At 36.6% G+C, this 27,545-nt stretch overlaps 1 protein-coding gene across 1 annotated transcript in view; it reads right to left on the bottom strand.

Annotated features, from left to right (window-relative positions):
- LOC145255570 (uncharacterized) overlaps positions 1-27,545 on the bottom strand; it is a 97,826-nt gene that overhangs the window by 20,015 nt on the left and 50,266 nt on the right. Inside the window, exons 2-3 of the mRNA XM_080114024.1 lie at positions 2,760-2,907; positions 82-139 (exon numbers count right to left, since the gene is read on the bottom strand). Of these exons, the coding sequence (XP_079970150.1) occupies positions 82-139; positions 2,760-2,907 (206 nt within the window). The remainder of the gene's footprint in view (positions 1-81; positions 140-2,759; positions 2,908-27,545) is intronic.

The following is a 27,545-nucleotide window of genomic DNA, read 5'->3' as shown; positions in this document are numbered from 1 at the left end:
AGATTTTTCTTCGCATTAAAAACAGACCTTGTGTCTAAGGTAGACATCGTGGGGAGGAAAGTAAATAAGGACTCTCTGTACGGGATGCCATTAAAACAAATCCATCTAGAAATTGTTTCTCCAAAATCCATTCAACTTTCTTTAAGAGAAAAAAAATGCAAAAATAGAATTTAGAAAAAAGCGATTCCTCGTATGACCCAATGTATAGCCGTGTCAAGAGAATCTTATTTGGGCTTTAAATCCAACGTTGTTTTGAATATTCGATCATGAGTTACTTTTCGAGTGAATTATCTTCATGCAAAGTTGTCCTGACAAACCTTTGTACGAGAGACCTTAGATGCTCGATGATAGTATCTTGCATTCAAACTTTCTCAAACTTAAATATCAACAGGCAAACACACAACACACATTGAAAAACTAAAAGAATGAGTTTAAGATAATTTATTAAACAGATATACAAACGGAAAACAATTATGTAGAAAAATGTATAAGAGAGGTAACCTAAGTTTTTGGTTATTAGATTTTGTCGCGAAATAATAATAAGGTTTGAGAAAATATGATATATTTTTACTTTAGTCAGAATATAAGATCAGAAGTCAATATTTACCAAGTGTCCATTTATTTAGTGAGGGATTTTGCAATAGGTTTGTTTTAAGAAAGACCTTACGACCGGATTTCATCACAGGAAAAATAGTTGAAAGGTCGCCCCAACTTAACGTTCCTTCTCAGAACTGATTAATACCTGAAGTTATGACGCTATTAGCGTCTATTTATAAGCATGTGGAATGGAACCTTCTAAAATTTCCAAAGATGAAAGACCTCTACTTTGGAATCTTCTAGAAACTCGAAAAAAAAAACATATTTCTGTTCTATCTTTAAATTTCTCCAGAGAAACTTAAAAATAATCTTTTTTTAAAATTTTTTTAACCCTAAAGAACTGCACATCTGTGGAACTCTCTTTCATTTGACTGCTTTCCAGCTGACTACAATTTGGTCGGCTTAAAGTCCATCGTAAACAAGGTCTAGATGAGTCGTTTCCTTTTATTTTTTCGACTTAACAAATTTGCACTACTAATGATTACTACGACATTATACCATTGACTACTGTACACCCATTAACCCTTATCCTCGAATGGCCTCTGGGCCCTGATAAGCTGAAATTCCTGTATATAAATGCAGTGGATTTAAATACTAAACTTTTGATATCATATATGATATGTATTTAATTTATATATTATATTTTATATTATGATGTTTTATAATAATAATTTCTATTATTATTTATAATTTTATATATTTAATTTTACATTTATTTGATATAGTTATTTATGTAGGAAATAGAAAATTCTTCATATTTTAAAAAGAAACACTGTCCTCTCATGACAGTAAACTAATTCAACGCAGATTTTAAAAAATCGTTTTTTATCCCTCGTGGCATGATGCCACTTAGAAAATCAAGGCCATTTTGGTGTTATCGACGGTGATTTTTAAATATCCAAGTTGTGAGATCCGCGTAGTCTCGCATGAAAAATTTTACGAAATTTTTTGTTCTCTGTGGTAAAACCGTTGTTTAAGTGCAAATCACAAAATGTAAGTTTAATAAGAAAATTCTACGAATATTTTTTTACAAAATAAGCATTTATTAGTTTATAAATCAAACTTTTCGACGTAATCCCGTCTTCATCAGAATAGACGAATTCACATAAACAACGCTTTTATCACGGAAAAACTTATCTGCATATAACTTTTCACGCGCGACCACGTGGATTCTATCAACCTGGAGATTTAAAAATCACGACTGATTATTTATTTGTTCGATTTGGTATAAAATTTACACATAACTTTATTTTGTATTCACTTATGTTTATCATCCAGATATCTTCGTTACATCCTCGAGAACAAAATTCCGCCAGGAGTAGCATGTCAGTCTTAACAAGTTTACTCGTTTACGACCTGGTTTTCCTTTTCTAATTGGCATAATGCCACGAAGAATTAAAAGATAAAAAAAAGAAAATGTCTATTACGTCGAATTTATAAACAAATAAATGTTTGTTCATTTTTTTTTTAAATCTGCACTGAATTGGCTTACTAAATTTACATTTTTAATCTTTCTTTTTTTTTTGTATATTTCTCCTAATCAACTCCTTGGATATCGTAGCTTAAATTGAGACTAACCTACATACAGCAGTTCCTCGAATTTGCTTGGATATGACTGGATTCCTTCCACTTTAACGTAAAGACATATAAACACATGCAGAGTGTATATTCTTAAAAACACCTGAGTATACAAGAAAAGTTAGAATCAGACGACCAGATTTTCATATATTTAGACTAACCTTCCACTCAGTTACTTATATTTCGTTTTCAGTTCGCTTTCGACCCAAGAATGCACTCAACTCGAACGAGTGTCAGTACAGTTATTGTGCTTTCTTCAGGTACTCGCCACCAAATATGTGTATTTGGTGACTTTAATGTCCACAATAATAATTAGCCAGGTTTCGCGAGCTACACAGACACAGCTGGCAACCGTGCGTATAATTTTTCTATATCTCAATCGTTTACACAGACTGTCATTTTCCCGACCCTCGTTCCAGATCATTAGGAGCAACAAGCCGCGCTTCTTAATTTATTCTTGACTGCAATACCAGAGTCAATAAAGTATAATTTCTGACGATATTATCTCTGAGATTAGTGAAATATATTCAAGGATTCAGCAACCTTATCATTATTCGACCTTATTATAAACATAATCTTCTTACCGGCGTTACCCGGGAGTTATTATATAAAACTTCATTGGAATAAAGATCAAGAAGACGATCCCTCAATAGATTGATCGACGAGTAAACATGTTGAGACTGACATGCTGCTCCTGGCGGAATTTTGTTCTCGAACATATAACGAAGACATCTGGACGATAAACATAAGTTAATATAAAATCAAGTGTAGTAAAATGTATTAGGCAAATATCAGGAACAAATATAGGAAACAATCAGTTTCGCATTGCACTGCCCATCTCTAGAAGAGAGGGATTTTTTGGCTGTAATGACCGTAGAGAAAGAAGAAGAAGAAGGAGACAGAAAAAAGCCAAAAAAATCTCGCTTCACGCATATTCGTGGTTCGTCACAAAGAACAGTCCAACCGCCAGAACCACCTGCACACAATCTGCAGGGCACTGCCTGACTGCTTCCCAACGTCTTGCCTTTATAGCGGCCGGAAATGATATATTTGCATAATCGCGCGAGAGCACACGCGATTCTTCGAGAATTGCATGGGGTCAACGCCAATAAAAACTCATCGATGCCATCTTGGAACTCTCTTTCACTCTCTTCCCATCGGCCCGTAACACAACAACAGACGTATCCGAGGTAAGCTCTTTATTTCCCCCCATTTCGGTTATTGCGAATTCCGCTACAAAAAGACAATATTATTCCATTTGCGTTTGATACAAAAAACATGTTTTTAGTTGCAGAGCATCGACTAGTTGAACAGTTGTGTACAAATCCAAAGAGCGATAGGAGACTTCTATCATGTTTGAAAGTGACATAATGTTCAACGAGCGAGATCGGAGATGCGCCGCTGTTAAACTCATGTTCTCTACCGATTCAAGTTATGACAACGGGACTATTGGCAGCACTCTCAAAAAGCAAATCGGACGGTTCAACGCTTGAGGGCACAGATCAACGAAGTTTCGGCAATCGTTATGGTGATTGGTGTTGTTTTATATGAGGGTCACATTCTGTCACCCCACATCTTCAAACTCGGCTTTAAAGTCAGCACCAAAGTAGCTGAATGTGGTGAAGAGTGTGGTGATCCCCGGTGCAATCAGGTGTTCGTTGGCAGACTCTGGATGTGGCAGCAGGACCCAAAACTTTAAAAAGACTCATGCTTGACTTGCGAAGGCGTGCTACGATTTGTACCCTTCTCTCACTGGCCCCTCTTTCTTTGATCTTAACCCGCTGGACTACTTCGTTTGGTCATACGTCGAAAACATACCTAACGACCTCCCACAACATCAAAGCCAGCCTAATCACCGCCATCCGCCGAGTAATCGCCGAGGTATCTCCTGCTCTTGTTGAAAAAGCATGCTTCCAGTTCCGGACCAGTATTAAGGCGATGATTGAGGCTAAAGGCGGCTACGTTTAATAGATATCAGCTCGTCTACATAATAAGGTTATCTGAATTGATTTTGTTTCAATAAGTTTTAAGATAAAGCTGTAGTGGTGTTTTCTTTAGGCCGACAACTTTATCGTTCCGCTTTGAACAATTCTCTTTTGTAATTAAAATTGCCGAAAAGGGTTGCAACATTAAGTAAAGATTAACACTAATAATAAAACTCTAATAAAATAACACTAATAAAATAACACTAATAAAATAACACTAATAAAATAACACTAATTAAATAAATAATACAAAAGACAAAAAAAGTTAAAATTAAAAAAAAAATGTAAAAACAAATAAAATATTCGCTTTTATTCACTTTGTATAAATTTGGATTTAAATGCTGTCGATTTTAATAAATATCGAATTTTGCTGATCGATTTTATTATGCACGTGATTCCACTACAGCTTTGTGTTCCGCTTTAAGAAAAACGTTTTAGCACAACTAAGTTTATAGCAACAAAATAACCCAATGTCAAATGTCATTGTTTAATTTTTCTCCTTTAAATAATGAACTTTAAATATTCTCGAAAAATTAATTAAAATCCTTTTATATGCGTCTTTATTCGCTTCTGCGTTCTTCATTTAATTCGTGTATTTTGATGGAATGTGATAAAAAATAACAACTTGTGCATATGTTCTAGCAATGGTGGACAGTTTTTTGTTGTTTCGTTTGATTTGCATTTGTTTTGAGTAGATCGGCCGACGATTTTCAATGGCTCCTAAAATAGTTTCGTTGCGCTTAATTTCGGAGCCATTTTGCATTTGCTTTATAATTCTATGTTTTTATTATTTTTTTTTTTGTGTGTGGTTTTACTAATTGCATTCGTCGCTTTATTTCAATGAATGCATTTCTGTGATATTTTCCTTTGATTAAATTTGCGCAAAAAAATGGTATGCTCGGGTACCCGCGAAACGGGTAGCTGAGAACCCCCCCCCAAATATAACAAACCAATAAGTATATTATTAAAACGTACGTGTAACGGACAGCCAAAAATATTTCCAACAGGACGATAAACATGTTATTTAAAAACTACAAACAGCACATCTATTAGCGTACGGAACACTCAGGACCTTACAGAACAGCCCCGACCTTAACGTTTGAGCTTGACCTTGAAAAATAGTGTGCACTATCCCTAGGTAAGAGACCATCATCATCTGAGGTTGGTTCAAGATCGTTCCAGTAGTGTAAGCTGTAGGAGAGTATATATACATAGGTTATGACATTGACTTTTGATCTTTACCTTGAAAAATGGTGTGCATCATCTCTTGGTAGGGGACCATCATCATGTCACGTTTGGTCATGATCAATCCAATAGTGTTGAGCTGTAGGAGAGTAAATATACATAGGTTAGGACTTAGATCTACCCTTGAAAAATTATGTTCACCATCCCTAAGTGGGGACCATCATCTTGCCATGTTTGATCATTATCGGTCCCCTGATGTAGGCTGTAAGAGAACTGTACGCGCACACACATACACACACATACACACATACATACACACACATGCATGCACATACACACAAACACACAAACACACACACATACACACACATACACGAAGGCTAGTACTTTATATATATAAAGAGAGAGATTCTGACGGATTAGCTTAAAATAGCATTCGCCTTACTCCGTAATATAAAAAATTAAAAATAAACTTCAGTCTGTCATTCTTATGTTGGAAATAGTATTTATGCTGTGGCGAAAATTGTGAGAATGCAGGCTTACCTCTTAAACGGCCTCGGTGTGCGCTTTGCCGACGCGGCGTCATGATGCTGAAAATGGTCCAATATGGCGCCTGCGGCCTTATATAACAATGCAGTCTCGCAGAATCTCGTGTGCTCTCGCGCACATATGCAAATTTGGAGGACTCTGCATTTTATAAAAACAGGCCACTGGAGCAGATGAGACAGACGTGAAAACGAGTCTACGGAAAGTATTGACGGACGACGCTGCTGCAGTGAATTGAGGTTTTGTGTACTTTTTTTTCTTTGCGGCAACATTTGCCAGTCCTCCAGCTTTAGTTTGAAATAAGTTTTTCGTCGACCTTTTTACATTCCAATTTTTTTTTTACAAGGTGGTCATCACATATCAAGTCCCGGAAGCCACTCAAGGATAAGAGTTATTGCGTGTACAGAACGTTAGTGTTGAGATTTAATAAAGTCTCTACTTAAGGGAGCGGTTCATCAGGAATTTGTTTACGTTAGACTTGAAGACATCCAGGTTGTAGCCAGGTGGGAAACAGGCAGACGGAACCGAGTTCCACAGGCGTGCAGTTCTAAGAAAGAAGCTTTGTTCATGGAATCTACCTTTTGATTTAGGCACAGATAAAGAGTGGGGAAAGTTTTTGACAGTGGTTTCAGCTAGACGGGTGTTTTTCGTAAAAGATTGGCGAGGGGGAGCCAGAGATTGGAGCTCAGACGAGCACCTGCCATGGAAATAACGATAAAACTAAGATAGGCTCGCAACGTCTCTTCTGTGGGAGAGAGGTTGCAGGGAAGAGAAAAGGGCATCCCCCATTAAGCCACGAAGTCTATTTTGTACTCTGTCAAGGCAGGATAGGCTGTTTTTAGCAGCTCCTGCCCAGATATGGCAGCAGTATTCCATCCTTGGACGTAATTGGCTTTTATATAGGTAGAGAATTGCATATATAGAGAATTTTAAGGTTATTTAATGAATGACAAACATTTTAAAAATTGCAGGTGGATCTTTCAATTTTTTTTGTTGTGTTTTTAAACATATTAAAAGCGAAAAATTGTGAGCCCGGAAAATCAGTTAGTCTTTATTTTTTGTTCAATTAATGATATAAAAGTATAAACCCAGATAAGAATGACACGATGAAAGAAGTACAAATTTAAAGATAGGATGTGTCTTCAATAAGTTTCTAGACTTTTTGTACACGCATAAAAATTGACGTAGCCTCTTGAAAATTCAGTATGTTATTGCTATACATCTTATGAGATGACTGAGCAAGTTTTTATGGTTTCAGGTTAAAATAAACAGCTACAGCAACAGTTGGAATACACCCTACCAAAGCCTGATTGTCATGGTTGGTGAATTTCAAAAATGCAATCTGGACTTGAGGACACTTTAGAAAAACAATATGCGATAAAATTCTGTTTTAAACTTGGAAAAAATGCCACAGAAACGTATGGAATGCTTCAGACTGCTTTTGGACCATCTTGCATGAATTGGGCATCAGTTTTTGGGTGGGATAAGAGAAAGTTGAAGGAAGTTATTGCGTAGGGGAATTTACACAGACAGACAGACACTTTCACTTTTATATATATATATATATATATATGCGAGGTGTCTTCAATAAGTTTCCAGACATTTTGCACAAGCATTTAAAACTGGCCCATTTTTATAGCTTCAAGTTCAAACGAACAGCTACAGCAAGAATTGGAATACACTCTACTAAAGCCTGATTGTTACAACTGGTGAATTTCAAAAATGTAATCTGATCGTGAGGACACTTTAAAGAACTTCTGTTTTTAACTTGAAAAAAAAAATGCCACAAAAACATATGGAATGCTTCAGACTGTTTTGGACCATCTTGTATGAATCGAGTTTACAGTGCATTACAGCCAGAAGAGATTACTAGGGACTAAAGGTTCATATGTGTACTATCAATAAAAGTGTTCATACGTAAAAAGTCTGGACACTTATTTAAGTCACCTCGTAAAATACTTGGTCAACAGCACTTGTAAAGCGAAACTAGTAACGTCTCTTCTATTAGAACAATATTCTTGGAATAGATGAGATCCAGATCTATTAGGTTTCGAAGTAAATATTTTACTCTGTCAATATTTTGAATAAGAGTTTCCAAGATGTAGGTGTAGCACTACATCTTTCGCATTTCCCCCCTTTTTTTAAAGGGGGCACCACTATTCAAGGCCCAGGAGCCACTCAAGGATAAGAGTTAATGAGTGTAAAGCTTACTGATGATTAGTGGTGGGTATTTGGTAGAATATGATTATTTAAGAGGTCGGGTTAATAAAAGCCTGCTTACATGAGTCTTGAGGGCGACCATGTTGTAGTCAGCTGGGAAGTAAGCCGAGGGAACAGAGTTAAACTTGCTCAACGTTCTAGGAAACTAGTTTTGTTCATGGATTGGTTTTTAGACTAAGGCGCATATAGACAGCGAGGAAAAATATTGGTAATGGTTGATACGGAAAACCATGAATTGAAGCTCAGACGAGCACTTATCATGAAAATAATAAAAAAGAATATACAGGCTCGCAACGTCTCTTAGGATTTCGTTAGCAGGCCTCTACTTTCTGGGGTCTTGGATATGATCTTAAACTATATCCAATGGTGAGGTCCCAGCTTGCGGGCTTTGGGGAGTGTGGAGCCACCCTTTAATTGCCATTGCTCCCAGGTCTACTCTGTAGTATCTGTTAGGGTCCCAACTATGGGTTAAATAGAAACCGACTTGCAAAAAACAAATATATTCTATTAAAACATTTTCTTCAAAATAACCGGATTCGGCATTAAATAACCCGGAAAGGGTTGATATGCCGTAAAACAAAAAAACTAACAAATCTTCTTTCTGGAGTGATAAAATAATTATTTGTAAAGCAAATGTAACAATGGACTTGATGCACGTCTTGAACGCCAGTGAAGGGTTTATAACGTCGAGTAACTTTAAGTTAATGAACATTGCAAGATTTTCTTTAATCATAACTTGGCTGAGGTTACACTGAATCAGATGATGTCAGATTAGCGTGTTTTGTGGTTTCTTACTTTTCACCGCCATCGCAAGCATGAATTGTGTTTTTGCTTTATACAAGGCGATGACAGAAAAGGCTATATTAATATTTTAAAAAAATGGCATTTTCAAATGTCAGAAGAAAAAATAACATTTCACATAAAAGGCCGATTGAAAAATAGCTCTAAATGTCACACTTTTAATAAACATTGTTTCTAATGATATATCTTCTAAATGTACATTTGAATGGAAATATCTTCATATTTTGTCCGAGGAATTCTTTTTTTTTACATGGAGGTCACCACCTGTCAAGGCCCGGAAGCCACTCAGGGATAAGGGTTATTGCGTGTACAGTAATCAATGGGATAGTATTGTAGTAATAGTTAGTATTGGAGATTTGATAAAGTGTCTTACTTAAGGGGGTGATTCATCAGGAATTTGTTTATGTTGGACTTGAAGACATCCAAGTTGTAGTCAGGTAAGACACAGGCAAACGAAAGAGAATTCCACAGACGTGCACTTGTAAGAAAGAAGGTTTATTCATGGAATCTATCTTTTGATTTAGGCACAGATAAAGAGTGGTTTCAGCTAGACGGGTGTTTTTCGTGAACGATTGCCGAGGGGGGACCAGAGATTGGAGCTCGGACTTGTGACGTTTCTGAATTTTACCCGCATACACACGAAAAAGTGTTGACTTTACTTAATACAAGTCGATGATAGCATAAAGTCTAGACAGATACGTCCTAAGATAAGCTAGTGCTCTCATTTCTTGAGAGGTGCGTCACAGAGCACTTTTTCCTGTCTTGACAATAACAAATTTTCATTGGGGGGGGAATACTGTCTTCTCGTATGCTCTTCCGCAAAAGAAGAGATATTTCAAGCCTCGCTTTTTTCTATCGTTATGTCTGTGGTATATATCTAAGGTAGTTTGAACACCTTATAAAACATTCACAACTACAGCTATAGAAAGAACATTTCCTTTTTCCCTCTCTCCTTACAAAAATCAAACGAAAATTTAATGAATAAAGATTCTTTCATAAGAATACTGCATCTGGAAGAATGTATCACGAGCCTGCTTCCACACCAACTTCAGAATGGTCGTCTTCAAGTCTAATGTAAACAAATACTTACTTAACCGTCCTCATGCACAATTAATTCCGCTCAAGTTCTGTTCTGCTTATCTATCTTATTATTTTTTGTCCTCTTATAGTAGGTACCCATACCCGACAATCTCTAACCCTTATTCTTGAGTAGCCCCTGGGCCTTGATAAGTAATGACCTTTAGTGTAAATAATTATAACATTCACATACATCAAAAATATATTCCATTTTCAAATGGCAGAACAAAAAGTATCACTTCACATCAAAGGTCGATGGAAAAAGTCACTATAAATGTCGATCCCCCTGACATTTTTCCTAGCGAGCAATCCCGTAAAAGAATAAAGAATAATTTTTTTTTCATATTTCCTCTGACAAAATTGAAAAAAAAAGGATCAGTACATCCAATGGGATGTGGCGGTGGTCAAGTGGTTTAATCACACCAACATGCGTGTCCCATGTTCTAGTCTAGTTAGTGTCACAAAAAAATTGCTTTCTGTTTGGATGTTGGAAACCTTCAGTTGGTTCATCCTGTAACGCCCGATGTCTTTCTAGAAATAATTCTTACTATAAAGAATATCGAAGAAACTAATGCCAAAAATAAAGACTTTGGATTCATGCGAGATGATGATGATGATGATGATGATGATGATGATGATGATGATGATGATGATGATGACTGCACTCAACTACTTACATCCAAATACATGATATAAATCATGTATAAAATAAAAGCCAGGAACAACAGAGGGAAATTCTATTGTTGTTTAAAAATGTGCTCACGTGAAAATTAATATGCTACCTGGAATAAAACATGATGTGCAAAATTGTCCAAAAATATGAAACGCTACATTCTAAGCGCTGTCAAAACTTTATTAGTGGTAGCCTACTTCATTTCGGGAAGTTTGTCAAAATTGTCAAAAAATATGAAAAACTACTCTCTTAGCGCTGTCAAAACTTTGTTAGTGGTAGCTTACTTAATTTCAGGAAATATGTCAAAAAATTACTCTCTTAGCACTGTCAGAACTTTATTAGTCATAGTCTTCAGGAATAGTAGCTGATGCTGAGTCCTTTGGAGTTTGGGGTTAAGATCCGGTGAGCGTAAAGCCAGTTCATCACCACATCTGCTAATGGGAAAATCACTAGCTTTGCTTGTTCTATAATTGAACAGTTATAAAAAAGTTTGTTGAACATTCATTATACTTGGTGTTTTGGTAGGATCTACCTAATTAGCATATGTGGAGTGTCAACTATATAAACATGGTTGGTACCGTAAAGACGAAAGAGACCCAATAAGAGACCCAAAGAGAGACTCAGAGAGACAACGAGATCTAGTCGAAGATCACCCAGCCGACACCTTCTCCAGGAACGGACTTCCTATGACTATACCAATGAACTCTATGTAAAAATTGTATATACTTTCTTGCTTGCAATATATCTGCTCTACTTTGCTTTTGTGCTGTAGTTATTTATTCTATGCGTTCAGTCGAGCTTCAGCACTTGATTGGCATTTATTTACATCAAACATGTTTGGATTAGTAAAAAATGTGTGATTATATTTAACGGTTCCATTTTTTTGTTTTGTGTACGATATTGACGGAGTAAACTGGCTTCGTTGCAAGGAGAAAGTGTAAAGATAAAATTTAATTAACAAGCAGTCCCTGGTCGCATGTATATCCTTGTCACAGTTGATGACAACGTCAGGTTTTATCAGTTCTCTCAGCGATATTTCTAAGTCTTCTTACGTACAGATCGTGTTATTCTCACATGGACACCCATCTAGTGCTGAGTGGTCTCAACAATGCTTAGATCCGATGATCTAACAAGAACCGATGTGTCAACTGATTATTCAGTTACGATTCCATGGGTTGTATTTTCAGAGTATTACCCGTAACTTAAATCAACTTAATCAGAATTTTGGTCCTGGATATGACCTTAAAATATATCCTATGGTGAGGCCCCAGCTTGTGAGTTTTGGGGAGTGTGGAGCCACCCTTTAAATTCCCATTGCTCCAAGGTTCATTCTGACCCGGAGTGGTAGTACCTGTTAGGGTCCCGATTATGGGTTAAATAGAACCCGACTTGAAAAAATATATATATCCTATTAAAACAATGTTCTTAAAAATCACTGGATTCGGCATCAAATAACCTGAAAAGAGTTGATATGCCGTAAAAAAAACAACCAACCAACTTATTCAGAATCTGCGAATGTAATCGTTGATTGTCTGCTGTAAATATGGGGTAAAAAACCTCAAAATATTTAAAACAAATCAAGTTAAAACAAACCTCAAATTGGTAGAGACCGTCTGACACTAATAATGCTGTAATTTTCCGAGTTCAACGTTTCCTCTGGCATGAACAGTTACAAGGAAGCTAATTATCCTTCGATGACTCTTTCAGATAAAAATATATTAGAAGCTCGCAATATCTGATAAAATGACATTATCACCCGAGATGGTGCAGCGTCATTTCTGCAAATCTATACATTTTTCCATAGAGATATCTATCTTTATCTTGACGACAAAAGATATAGAATATTTTGTTGACATTAAATTCTCGACAGGGATTTCCTTTCTCCATAGCAAATTACTGACCGAATATAACAACTGGTTACGAAAGACAACAAAGCTGTTAAAATGTCCGACATTAGTTTAATATTAAATTGTTTAATGTTAAATTGCTTAATGTTAAGAATATCCAACAATCCTTAGGCCCTGTCGGTGGGGCATTAGAATACGCCGACTGCCCCCCCCCCTGCAGAGGGTAAAAGTCCCTCAATGGGGGTCCTGGATATGACCTTAAACTATATCCAGTGGTGAGGGCCCCAGCTTGTGGGCTTTGGGGAGTGTGGAGCCACCCTTTAATTACCATTGCTCCCAGGTCCACTCTGACCCGGAGTGGTAGTACCTGTTAGGGTCCCAACTATGGGTTAAATAGAAACCGACGTGAAAACAAATATATTCTAATTTAATAATCTATATTAAAAAAAAAAATTTTCTTCAAAATCTTTGGATTCGGCATTAAATAACCCGAAAAGGGTTGATATGCCGTAAAACAAAAACAACCAACCAACCAACCAACAATCCTTAAAAAAAACAGAATACGTTTCTTAATTTGTTTACCTACATCGATATACAAGAATAAAACGAAAAATATGAGCTGACAAATATTAAATGTAACCGCCTTCAGCCTCAATCACCGCCTTTATACTAGTCCGGAACTGGGAGCATGCCTTTTGTACAAGCCCCGGCGGGGGCTCGGCGAATACTCGGCAGATAGCGGCGATCAGGATGGCTTTGGTATTGTAGGATGGTTATGTTAGTGATGTTGTCGGCGTATGACTAAAAAAAGTAGTCCAGCAGGTTCAGGTCGGGGAAGGAGAGGGGGCAGTGAGAGAAGGGTACAAATTCGTAGCACTTCTTCTGAAGCTATCCCGACGATCTCTTTGGACTTGTAGGCACCGAGTCTTACTGCCACACCCAGAGTCTGCCAGTGGCTACCTGATTGCACCGGAAGATTACCACACTCTTCATCACATCCAGGTACACTTTGGTGTGTGACAGGCCTCCCGTGCTCAGGTCAGTAACTGACCTCTAACCTCATCGGAAACTGTGACTCCTGATCGTCTTCTTCGGGAGATCTTCACAAAAAATCCTTAGCGTCTCAGCTCTGTGTTGATTTCTGCTGAAAAGTAAAAATAAAGTTTTAAATGCGCACCGGAAAAGAAAGCCAGGGTCAGATTTCCAACTACGAAAAGTTAATTTCGCAAAAGTTACAGGTTTTTACATATGAACATCGTCATTTTAAGTCTCACAAAATCTTATTTTTCGTCCACTGCATGGCGGTCAGGATAAATGGAAGGAGGGGGGGGGGAGGTCTCGGGCGTTCTGGGAGCGGGTGTCTTTCTTGAGAATTGGCTTCAATCTGTCTGTTTCGACCCGAGTATGTGTTCTTATACTAAGGTCACGGGTTGGGGTCTGGCGATCTGCTGAACCAACCAAAATTCAACACGTCAAGAGGGGAATCCCCAGCCATTTTGCGTGTGTGCACTTTCACAAAGCGCTCGCAGTTTCGAAAATCTGGGACCAGGTCTAAACTGTGTGTTCACACGACCCCAAATGGGTCCAATCCTGTCAGTTTTCTCTACTCAGAAACCCAGAACATCTGAGCTGGGTTCTCAGGCCAACAAGTACAAATCTCGTTTCTACGTTATTTTGGCGTTTCCTGTCATTGGTTTTTTTTTAAACAATAAAATTTATGTCTGTTTTTCTTCAAGTACAATACTCATCCCTTTTGATAGGTCACCTGCCGCTGTCCGGGATTCAATTAACGTCCAACAGACAATTTCAACATATTTACCGGCCTCCCTCAAAGTGTAGGAGGATCTCAATCTCCCACATGGGGAGCAACATGACTCCCTCACACGGTCACGTTACAGGTGCTGATTTTCAAGCCAACTTGTTAGATAGCATAATGTGGGTCTCACGAGAAACCATACCAAATACAATAACCGTGGTCGGAAACTTCGTTGAGTTGTGCCCTCAAGCGTTGCACCGTCTGGATTTGCCTTTTGATGGTGCTGGCTAAGTTCCTTTTGCGATAAGGTGGATCATTAAAGAGTATGTGTTGTACAGCGGCGCATCTCCGATCTTGTTCATTTAACGTTGTGTCACTTTCAAACAAGATAGTAGCTTCTATCGCTCTTGAGATTTGTAGATAGTCTGCAATAAAAAAATTCGGAAATGAAATCCTGTTTTTTTCTAGGGCAGAAATTTTATCTTTCCACTCTGAAGTTTAATAGTAAAAAAATTCCTGTAATGAGTATTCAACAACCGATAACAAAAACCGAATAGATTTCCTTATTTTTCATGCATATTTCGTATATACAAGAATGAAACGCAAAAGATTGTGGCATATGTATATTATGTTTCAGGTGATAAGTCATCTTCCTCTCAGTACAGACCAATAAGTCTCCTGTGTGTTAGGAGTAAGTTGTTGGAATCCATATTAAATAAAGAAGTAGTCAACCACCTCAACAGAAACAACCTTCTTGGTGACACACAATATGGTTTCCGCTCTGCAAGATCTACAGCAGATGTGCTAACGGTTATATCACATAGGATTAGTGAATCTCTTGAAAAAGGTTTCTTTTCCAGGGCAATTGTTCTTGACATATCGAAGGCCTTCGATAAGGTATAGCATAAGGGCCTACTTCACAAGATTTCCAGCTACGGTATTACTGGAAATGTTTTCTCAATCATTAAATCATTTCTCTCTGATAGGCTCATAAGAGTAGTGGTTGATGGACAGAAATCAGAGTGCCACAGTATTAATGCTGGAGTCCCCCAGGGGTCTATTCTGGGCCCAACTCTCTTCCTGATCAGCATCACTGATCTCTCAAAGCACATACTTAAATCATTCGTTGACATCTATGCTGATGACACGACCATCTACGGCAACACATCAAAGGCCGTAAATGACAAAGTTCTCTCTAATTCTCTCTCCTCTGATCTTGAGCATGTGGTACAATGGGGGAAGAGGTGGCTGGTTACTTTTAATTCATCCAAAACCAAGCTTCTATCTTTACATCATCAACGCTCTTATCCCCATCTGCCATCAATTGAAATGGACGGCTCTCGTCTTGGGGAGGCTCCATCTTTTGACAAGCTTCTGGGTTTGACCTTTACTCCTGATCTGAAATGGAACACGTACATCAAATCTGTTGACAGGGACGCTGGGAAAATGGTGGGATCCTTCCACCGCTCCAGAAGATATCCCACTACTGATGCAATTCTCTATCTGTATAAAAGCCAAGTATCTCCAAGGATGGAGTACTGCTGCCACATCTGGGCAGGAGCTGCTAACATAGACTTCGTGGTTTAGTGGGGGATGCCCTTTTCTCTTCCCTGCAATCTCTCGCCCACAGAAGAGACGTTGCGAGCCTATCTTAGTTTTATCGTTATTTCCATGGCAGGTGCTCGTCTGAGCTCCAATCCCTCGTCCCCCCTCGCCAATCTTTCACGAGAAACACCCGTCTGGCTGAAACTACTGTCAATAATTTTCTCCACTCTTTATTTGTGCTTAAATCCAAACGTAGATTCCATGAGTAAAGCTTCTTTCTTAGACCTGCACGCCAGTGGAACTCTCTGCCGCTTGCCTGTTTCCCACCTGACTACAACTTGGACGTCTTCAAGTCCAACATTAACAAACTCCTGACAAACCGCCCCCTTAAGTAAGACACTCTATCTAACCACCCAATACTAATGATTACTACAATACTATCTCATTGATTACTGCACACGCAATAACCCTTATCCCTGAGTGGCCCTCAGGCCTTGATAAGTGGTGACCCCATGTAAAAAAAAAACTATCCAGGCAATACAGCTTATACAAAAACAAAGTTTGCGATGAAAATATAATGTCTTCAGTGTCATACGGATTTCATATCAAGAGGTTCTGTCACAAGTTGTTAAAATAGGAATAAGGAATGAATTTAGTTGTATGTAGAGAAGACAGAATAAGTGTTGTGCTTATGGTCTGTGTTTCAATGTACACATAAAGAGGAAAAGATGGAGAAGAAACTAGAGATAAAACTAATAAAAATTATAAAAGACTAATAATAAAGCTATGTGTGTGTGTGTGTGTGTATGTGTGTGCGATAGCTGTCAATATTGTAAACACTTTAAAACGTTAGACATTCTACTGCGTATTGGGTCAATTAGCAGAGGTATGTCTAGTAGACAACTTTTTGAAATATCCATGTGAAAAAGGGTATAAAGTTAATTCAAAGTTATTTCGTTGTAAAAATGCTTTTGAATTAACTTGAATTGTCGTGCTTAGAAAACGTACAATATTCGTTGCCTTCTTGCATATCGCTGCTGCCACAATGTTATCCTTACATGTAGAAGATATATATGAAAAGGAAAAGAAAGAGAAAGAAAAGGAAAAAAAGGGGACGAAATCTGATTTTTATTCTTTCGCATTCCATAACTAATGTTTCTGACAAAAGGGACAGAATTGCATTTTCTGCATCAGACATTTTGAATCCGTGCATATTTTTGATCCTCTCCTACTATTCACAATAATTCAACTAGTCGATCATTTTTCCTATTATTTTGTGAGGAAGTGCTCGTCTGAGCTCTAATCTATGGCCCCACCTTTCTAAATTTTCACAAAAAACACTCGTCCAGCTGAAACCACTATCACTAATTCCCCCATACTATTTATCTGTGCCTAATCCTAAATGTAGATTCCATGAACAAAGTTTCATTTCTTAGGCCTGCGGAACTCTTTTCCGTTTGCTTGCTTTCCAGCTGACTACAATATGACTGTCTCCAAGTCCAATGTAAACAAGTTCTTGATGAGACGTTCCCTTTAAATAATAAAATTTCTTACGATTACTATGATATTGCCCATTTGACTGCTGTAAACTCATTAAACCTTATCCTAGAGTGGCTTCTGGGCCTTTATAAGTGGTAATTCTTTTGTAAAAAAAAAAGGAAAGACCATAAATGATTTTATTTGTGGTGATTTTAAAACCTTTTTTCTAGTCCTCTACCATTGTCTCGTCTCCTGCCTCCACCCCCTCTACTCCTAAGATTCATTCACTTATTTCTATGCGAAACATTAAGAGTTGTACAATAATAATAATAATAATAATAATAATAATAATAATAATAATGAAATCCTCAAAATGTACTTAATTAATAAAACCTCCATGCTTAGATCAAATTATTAATTATTACTGTGATAAAAATAAAGAACAATAGAAAGTAACGGGGAAATGATAGTTTTAATAATAATTATACTGATTACTCGTGTAGAAATAGCAATAATAAAAAGAAAAGTTTACGATGATAATCGTAATGAGATGAAAATGATTTAAATAAAAAAAACTAAAAATATGCGAAAAGTAAAAAATTCTTAAAAAAATAAATAAATAAAATAGAATAGAAAAAAAAAGCAAATTTATAGAATATTATTACTTTGATTCAAGTTATGCCGAAAAGCTGCTGACAAACCTCGCGATATCAACGAAGTGTTTGGCCCAGGAGCCACTACTGAACGCGCAGCACTCTGATGGTTTAAAAAAATTTGTGGCAGCAGCGGAGGTCTTGAAGATTGTGATAGAAGTGGTCGGCCATGGGATGTTGATAACGATCAATCAAAAGCCTTAGACGAAGCCAATCCACGTACAACTGTTCAGGAATTTCTTCTGAATTAGACGTAACGTATACGACGATTTCCAACCACTTGAGAGAGATTCGAAACTCTGTAGGGACAACGAAACGGTTGGGCCGTATTTTATGAAATATCACGTGATGGTACGTCATTTGCTTAGTAGTGTTCTTAGATTGGTTTAGTATCGAAATATATTCGATAAGTATCGATAACGAATAATCGAAATAATTCGACGAATGAAAGAACGGGGGATATTGACCAAAGTTAACATATTACACACCTAACATCACAAGTGCATCCGAGAAGTTCTATTAGCACACAAGCCGAAAGGTCAAGCATATAAAATCAAGAGATTTTTTTTGGAAATGACAGAGGTATGTTCGAAATGACTGTTTCTGTTTAAAGAATAATTGGAACAAGATATTTGACTTTGCATTTTAAACTTAAATTCAAGCCATTATATATAAAAAATATTTTTATAAAATCAGCAGTATGTTCAGTATCGTGCAATGTAGGCTACAATACATTGTTGACTAAGTTATTGCGCAGAGCCAAGTCAGGCTTCCTCTTGCTGTAATATTGATGTATTACCTGCTCTAGCTGAGGGGTCCTCAACAACAGCAGATAATAAATCGATTTGATTGAAAAGTGGTCGATTTTACCGATTTCGATGACAATAACACTATGGGAGCTTGAAACAGTCGTTGATACTCATTCAATCCCGGGGCTGCGTTGGGTCTCCTTGCAAGCAAATAAATACATAAATTCTTACAGATCTCATTGTAGACGTCGTTTGAGTGAATCGATCAGATATCGATTACTGGGTGAATGTTGCTCACGTGGAAGTTCCCTCAAAGAATGAAAACGTGAAAAGGGTAGGGCGGAAGATATAGATTAATGAAACAGATAAAAAAGAATGAAGGATGGATAGTTCCGCAGCAGCAAAGAGCAGTCGGAAATAATGCCATGCGCACACGAATGGTTTTGGGGATAGAATGAAACTTAATGAAGTGATCGAAAGAGAATTTCGGTGGGAAACAAGATGGAATTGCGATGAGCAAGGAGATTCGTCGAAGAGGCATTACAGAGAGAAATATCAAAGTGATCCTCTATTTTACAATAAAAAAGACAGATTACATAGACAATTCCAATCGATAAACTTGGTCATAAATAGATAAAAAGATTACTGATATTATTCACATGCATATATATATATACTAGCAAAAGTACGTGTCGTTGACAGGGTTCAATCAAAAAGAGTCGTCCAAAAATAGACTCTGATTTATATAACAATATAAACGACTTTTAAATTCTTTTAAACGGTACTTGTTTTCTACCTATTATTCGTATGTTCGGTACTTATTCACTTATTGACTCATGCTAAAATAATAACGTTATGATTTAGAAAGCTATTCTTAACATGAGGAGAGAGGGTGTTTTGTAACTATTCTGTACTTTTACCTAACAATTTAATAAGAAAAAAGACATCGTAAAACTTTAATTAAACTTTAAAATACTATTTAAATGTAGCGTGGTTCAATTTGCGCATAAGCACTGTATCTTCTACCCTCTTTCGTTTTAAAGTTGTACATGCAGACAGACACAAACATATTGAACTTTATTAAATCATTCATATGTACAGACAAACAGAAACACACACACAGACAGACCCGCCATTCCTCGGATCATATTAATGGGGTTGGGATGCAATTGCTCAAACGAACATGTACGGGAATAGTAGGAATCTTTATTGGCAAAAAACTAATTAGGTTTCCCTATTATAAGTGCCCCCCCATTGGGTCTCACCTCTATTGGTTAGACTGAGCGATGTAATCCGTATATCCACCCTTCCCAAACAGGGTATCCTGGAAAGGTCGATCGCTCTACATCAAAAGTGTGATCGTGCAAGGGTTCCCAGTTGACACTGCTGGGACCCCAACCCAATGCTGGGTTATCCTGCAATATGCTCCCAGTTCTGGACCCGAGCGATTATCTAAAGGTGTGATTGTGCAGCTCTTGGTGAGAGTGAGCAGTTTGACCCGTCAAAACTTCTCTTCTATGGAATGTTATCCTGCCAAATTTGGTAGCTCTACGTGAAACGCTGTGAACCAGCATACGGCACGCCTCTTATAAGTTGGCTTTCCCCCCATGTGCCCCACTTTATCATTTTATGTTGTCTGTTTAGCATAATAGTAAACCATATAGGAGCCTATTCGTGTACACACAGACACATACAGAGATGTTGGGTTTTATATATATATATATATATATATATATATATATATATATATATATATATATATATATGTATGTATGTATATATATATATATATATATATATATATATATAGTGGAAATGGTAATTAATAAATACCGAAGAAAGTGCTCAATACTGTTGTAGAGCAAATATGCGTTTTATTTTTTATTACCGTATCTTTCTGTTAAGTTACATTATTGTTTCAGCTATTTGGCCGTTTATATACAGCATTTTACATTTTACTTTTGAAAAGCCAACACTAATCGGACGAAACGTCGTCGAGCTTTTATGTCTGTTCACCTCTGTATTTATCATATCGTCAGATTTTTTAAAATCCTATTTTAAATCTTATATATATATATATATATGTGTGTGTGTGTATATATATATATATATGCATATATATATATATATATATATATATAAATATATATATGAATTAAAAATGAAATGAAAGAAAGAAATGTTTGACGATTAGTCTGTTCAGTGAGTTTTATTCAAACAACTGTTTTTTCAATATGAAGTTGTCGGCTGATTTTTTTTTACTTGGAAGTCACCATTTATCAAGGTCCGAAGGCCACTCGAGGATAAAGGTTAATAATTGTAAAGTGATAGTGTAGAAATCGTTAATGATATGAATTAGATAGACTTTTATTATTTATGGGGGCATTTCAACAAGAACGTTTTTACATTTAACTTCAAGTCTACCATATTGTATTCAATCGGGAAGCATGGCAGCGGAACAGTGTGTCACAGGCGGGTAGTTCTGGAAATATACTAAATATACTTTGATCGTGGAATCAGCATTTAGATTAACACACATATAGAAAGTGGTAGGAATCGTATATAGTAGTTGTATATATGGTCGAGTGCTTTTGTGAAAGTTTAGCAAGGGGGGGCCATAGATTGAATTTCAGTCGAACACTTGTCATGAAAATAACGATAGAGCAGAGAGAGTCGCAGCATTTCTTCCGTGGGAAAGAGGTTGCAAGGAAGAGAAAAGGGCATCACCTACTAGGTTTCGAAGGCGGTTTTGAACTCTATCAAGGCTGGATAGGGCGTGCCGGGCGATCCTATCCAGATTTATCAGCCGTGAGATACCTACTAGAGCGGTAGAGTGATCCAACAATTTTCCCCGCGATTTGATGTATGTGTATCATTTCAGACCAAGAGTTAAGGTCGGTCCTGGAAGCTTATCAAGACATGGAGTTTCCCAAGACGAGAACCATTCATTTCAATTGAGACGTGATGGGTGTCAGAGCAATTATCATGAAAGAAGAGAAGCTTGGTTTTAGATGCACTAAAATTAACCAACAAACTCTTCCCTAATTTCACCACGTTCTCAGGATCAGAAGAGAGAGAAAGGCTTGGTCATGCAATCTGGACCTGAGGACAATTTAGAAGAACGATATGCAAAATAATTCTATTCTATTTTAAACTTGGAAAATACCACAGACACATATGGAATACTTCGGACTGCTTTTGGACCATCTTGCATGAATTGAGCATCAGTTTTTGCGCGGCATAAAAAGTTCAAGCAAGGCAGGAAGTCTGTGAGGGATGATGAAAGGTGTGAGAGTAGTAATGAAGTCAGAACACTAGAGTTGATTGGCCAAATAAAGAATTTCATGGATAAGGACCGTTGTGTGTCTATGGTGACAATAAGTGCACAGTTTGATGTCCGTGTGGGAACTGTAACACAATTTTTCGCGAAACACTGAAAATGCGGAAGATTTGCGCGAAGTTTGTCTCAAGGGTGCTCAGAGAAGATCAGAAAGAAAGACGTAGTCAAAACAATATAGAGATGGTCTAGCTGATCGATTTAGATTCCGCAGTTTTTGATGCTCTGGTGAACTGCGATAAAAGTTAGATCAACAGCTATGACCCAGAAACCATGAGACGAATTTCCTAGTGAAAGCATGCTAGCTCTCCCAAAATAAAAAAGGCCAGCCAGACCAAATTCACCCAGAAACTTATGATGATTCATTTTTTGTCAGCACGGGCATAATCTATATGCACTGGGTTCTCACTTGTCACTCGACAAGAGATACAATGTTGAAGTTTTAAGATCGTCCAAAAAGCGGTTCCGGTGGAAGAGGCCAGCACTTTTCAAATCAGGTCAATGATATTTCCAATAGGACTATGCACCAGTACGCAACACCATCCTTGTCACATAATATTTGAACAAGATGGGCAGGAAGACAGTTCCTCACCCTCGCTATAGTTTAGACCTTGCTTCCAGTGACTTTAGGTTATTTCCTCAGCTCAAGGAAAACTTTAGAGGTTATTATAAAACAATTGGGGAGATGGAAGAGGCTGTGACGAGGGTCATTGGCACACTCGCACAAAAGTACTTCCATAGGTCTTCAGTAGTTGTTGGAACGGTACAACAAGTGCATTGAAGCCGGAGGAGATTACTTCGAAAACAATTAGAGTTTCATATGTGTGCTACCAATAAAAGTGTCCTTACGAAAAACGTGTGGAAACTTATTGGAGGCACGTCGTAAATACAAGAATACATAATTGGCTCAAGCATACATATATTATTGTATTTAATCAAACCTGCTTTAATACTAATTCACTGCCTGAATAGTTATATATATATATAGATAGATAGATATATAGATATATAGATATATAGATATATTTATATATATATATATATATATATATATATATATATATATATATATATAGTAATTTATAAAATATATATGGCGATTAAGCTACACTGAATATTCGGCGTTTCATCCACTCTAGGATTCCTCAGGCTTATGCGCATAAGCCTGAGGAGCCCTAGAGTGGATGAAACGGCGAATATTCAGTATAGCTTAATCACCATATATATTTTATAAATTACTAACTAGCTCTACCTACGTATTGAGCACTTTTGAAGTAAATACTTAAAGTTTACGCATAAATATATAGTTTCGTATAATAATTGTATGTGAGTAAATAAAGTAGTTATATATATACATATGTGTGTGTGTGTCTGTGTGTGTGTGTATATATATATATATATATATATATATATATATATATACATGAAGAATATTGTTTCAATATTTTTTTGTTAAATGGTTGCAATGTGTCGAACTTATTAGTTTAAATCTATGAATGAATCAACAAAGGAACTTAATGAACTCAATAAAAATTTATACAAAATGAATTTTTCATGGGAGTGGTTGACCAAAAAGCAACACGCATTCTTGGGTGTGTTCAAAAGCTGAAACGGAATGCTGGCTGTTCTTTGAATGAACAGGGAAAACGAAATAACATGTGAAACGAAATGAACACTAAAGAAAAAGAAGAAAGGAAGAGAAAAACGGACAAAATAGTGAAAGCCTAAAAACGGATAAATTGAAACATCGATTTGACTGAAACATACAAAAAGGTATCTTAGTAGTTATAACTTTGGACATGATTTTGACTGAAATCAAGAATAAGATTAATTGGGCATATCTTTTTATAGCAACGATGAATTAATGGGACCTAATTTTTTCTACATATGTTAATCAGGCAGACTATACCATAGATTTCAGCATATACAACCGATATATTATAAATTTATGAAAATTTGCTCCAATTTTGTACCCCGTCTTATATGACGTCAAATTATACGCTGAAATATGCTGTATGTCCAAATATTTTGCATAATACTGGCATTTAATTCGTGGCTAAAAAAAAAAAAAAGAACTTGAGATCACGTATCTTCCGGTTTTTAAAAATAAGTCATCGACAGAAACCGACGCGATTAATCAATTAGTACTAAGTAGGCCAATGGCAACAGCATATTCTTTTAATTGTTTTGACTCTCGAGTGTATATCCGACACAGTTAGACACAGTTAATCAACCGAGAACCACATCACTCTATATAGCAGCGTATAAGATATCAACATACACACTCGAGAGTCAAAACAATGGAAAAAATATGCTGTTGTCATAGCGCTAGTAATGAGCTGTCAGCCGACGAAAAGCTTCACTAACATTATGCATTGCAACAAGAAGAAAAAGTTGTTTTAAAAACGAAGATGAACTGCAGCAGGCTGTGTGGAATTATTAAGTCTCACAGAGAAGAAAATTCTGTTTGGAGAGAAGATATAACGCCAGAAACATGATATCTGACGAACTGCAAGCACTTATGCCCCCACGACGTGAACACCCTCGACAGACCCGAGTGGCTGCAAAATCCCATCCCTACACTGTAGAGATCCCTAGATGTAAAAGATCTTTCTACTCTAGTAGTTTTTCCCCAGAACTGCTAGACTTTAGAATTCCATTCCAGGTCCCTGCTTCCCCAACTGTACTGACGTGCAGAAGTTCAAGTGCAACGTGAACCAACATCTTGCTGCCCAAATCCCTACATAGTACCCCAGTAGTTGTTGCCCCTGATAGTATCCCCCTACACCAAAGTGGCAATGTGCCTTGTTTAGAGTGAAAATGTAATTTAAAAAAATGTTAAAACTTTTAAAGTCTTTCTATTCCTGACAAATTTGCCTAGAAGCATACAAAATATACAAATATAAAATGTATAATATGAACATCATTCCTAACCGTAATCCTAACCCTAATCCTAACCGTAATCCTAACCCTAATCCTAAACCTAAAACTGCTTTTCTCATACTTTTCTTGAATAAAAAAAATGTTTTTCGAATCTAACCCATTAAAAATATCCTTTTGTACTTTAAATTAAAATAAAAACATCGATTGATAAATAGCTTCAGATATCTATTTAAAGGAATATAAATAAATATTATTATCTTTAAACGTATTTATCTGCATGAATATAAATAAAGATTAATATCTATTTAAAGAAACGAATACGTTTTCTCCAAAAGAAATAAACATTCACTTAATGATATTTCAAAACGTGTCACCCTAATTCTTATTACATTGTTACGTAAACCGCGTGCTTTAAAGTTTTCTAGTTTACATCCTGATGGAATTCCACAAAGAGATTTTTTTTACACGGTGCTCACCACTTATCAAGGCCCGGAAGCCACTTAGGGATAAGGGTTATTGCAAGTACAGTACGTTAGTGTGGAGATTTGATGGAGTGTTTACTTAAGGGGGCGGTTCATTAGGAATTTGTTAACGTTGGACTTGAAGACATCCAAGTTGTAGTCAGGTGGGAAGCAGGCAGACGGAACAGAGTTCCACAGGTGTGCAGTTCTAAAAAAGAAGCTTTGTTCATGGAATCCACGTTTTGATTTAGGCACAGATAAAGAGTGGGGGAAATTTTTCACAGTGGATTCAGCTTTTTACATCTTAGACAAAAAATGATAAATAAAAATAAATCGCTTTAAAAGGGTTCGTTCGTGCCGAAAGTTGCTTAATATCTTTAAATATTTATTTAAAGATATTAAAATATATCGATTTGGTTTTCTATAAAATATTTGCTTGACAATATTTCGAAAAAGTGCCATCGTATTTCTTATAAAAAAAAACTTCATTTTCGTTCATAATTGTGAACATCTTTTCGTCTCCAAAAATCGAATTATTATTTTGATAAAAATATTGCAAAAATGTTTAAGACACTTTCTCTTGTAAAAAAATAAACAAAAAAACAAAAACAAATACAAAACATATTTCTTTCATATGACTACTACTGTAAGCACTATATTATTACTTATAATGTTTTGTTTGCGGCATTTTAAATTTCTAGTCTAGCAGTTTTCTGCGGCCGCTTTTCCCAACCACTTTTCCGGTTCCTTTCTGTAAATAGCAGGAAGATGTCGACGCAACATTGTGTCAGTTTCTCGATCAATACAAAAGCATACTACACAGGGAGAGAAAAAGAAGGAGAGAACAGATGAGCCGAGAGAAAAAAAAACTATTTTTTTAGATTTTGCCTTTACTTTATTTTAATTTCACTGGCTTTGCAAACTCAATTTTCCTTTTGATTCAAGCAATCCAACCCAAGCTCAATGGGTGATCCAACGGATCTCGCCTCATTAGTGACATCAGATTTCAGCAATATGCAATTCCATGCAAACTTCTCCAATCTTTTGACATGACGTTTTAATGCATCTGTTGAGTGTTTCATTAGCCTAGACGATACCACTGCATACTATGGAATCAGCTGTTCGTAGCCAAAGTCCTGCCATAATGAGAGGTTGTATATGCAGTTAACCAAACTCAAATTCGTATTTCTGTCGTGTTGAAAACAGAAGAACATTTCATCTTTCTAAAATAAGTTTTGGGGCGCTAATTCCCCTTCGTTTGTCTAGCATGGTAAAGGGGGGCATCATTGTTTTATCTTATTAGTAAGCTGAAATTTGAAACGAAAAGACACAATTATTTTTGTTCCACAAACTTAGTCACAGAAAAAAATGTTTCTTAATGCATAATTTCTAATGACTAAATTAATATAAACATGTATTATTTGTATTATTCGGATTATTGCTCTGATCTTGAATTTTATTTTCACAATGTTTAGAACGACGTAACTTCCGACCGTTTTCATCTTTTTTTTTTTTTTTGCGAATTTGAAAATCTTTCTGTCGAACTCAGAAATTTTTCTGTAGAACTCGGGAATCTTTCTGTAGATCGGGAATCTGCATAAAATTTCGAACGAAATATTTTATTTAATCTACGGAGTTAGCATGCTCTGATTTCCTCAGCCATGACTATGTGTAAATCCTAAGTAATTAGTGTTAATTTCAACCTCATGAAGAATAAAACTCCAAGCTGAATATTCCCAAGTACTTTATCTACTACGCAACGGGTCTGCAAGAAAGATTTTCGAGTCTGAGAGAAAGATTCCTGAATCTGACAAATTTTAGTTGAAAAACGTCGGCGATTAAATCGACCGAAAGGTTGTGAAATTAATGCTTAAGATGAGAAGAATAGCCCGAAGTATCCAAACAATACATAAGAAACGTAACATACACACGTTAAATATGAAACTTTTTACCATTACGTACAGTGCATAACGATAAAATTGTCGCCTTAAAAAACAACACTACTTAATTTTTAAAATAGTATTGAAAACATCAATGTAAATAATTTGATTATGTAGTAGTATCTATACAATGTAGCCGCCTTCAGCCTTAATCAGCGCTTCGATACGGGTCAGGAACTGGGAACATGATTTTTCGAGAAGCGCTGGCGGGAGCTCGGCGAATGCTCGGTGAA

This window comes from Euprymna scolopes, chromosome 31 (assembly GCF_053919585.1).
Source record: "Euprymna scolopes isolate OS-2025 chromosome 31, ASM5391958v1, whole genome shotgun sequence".
NCBI classification, from domain to species: Eukaryota; Metazoa; Mollusca; class Cephalopoda; order Sepiida; family Sepiolidae; genus Euprymna; species Euprymna scolopes.
Note: the sequence above shows the minus strand (reverse complement) of the source record. Positions and strands in the feature narration are given on the sequence as shown.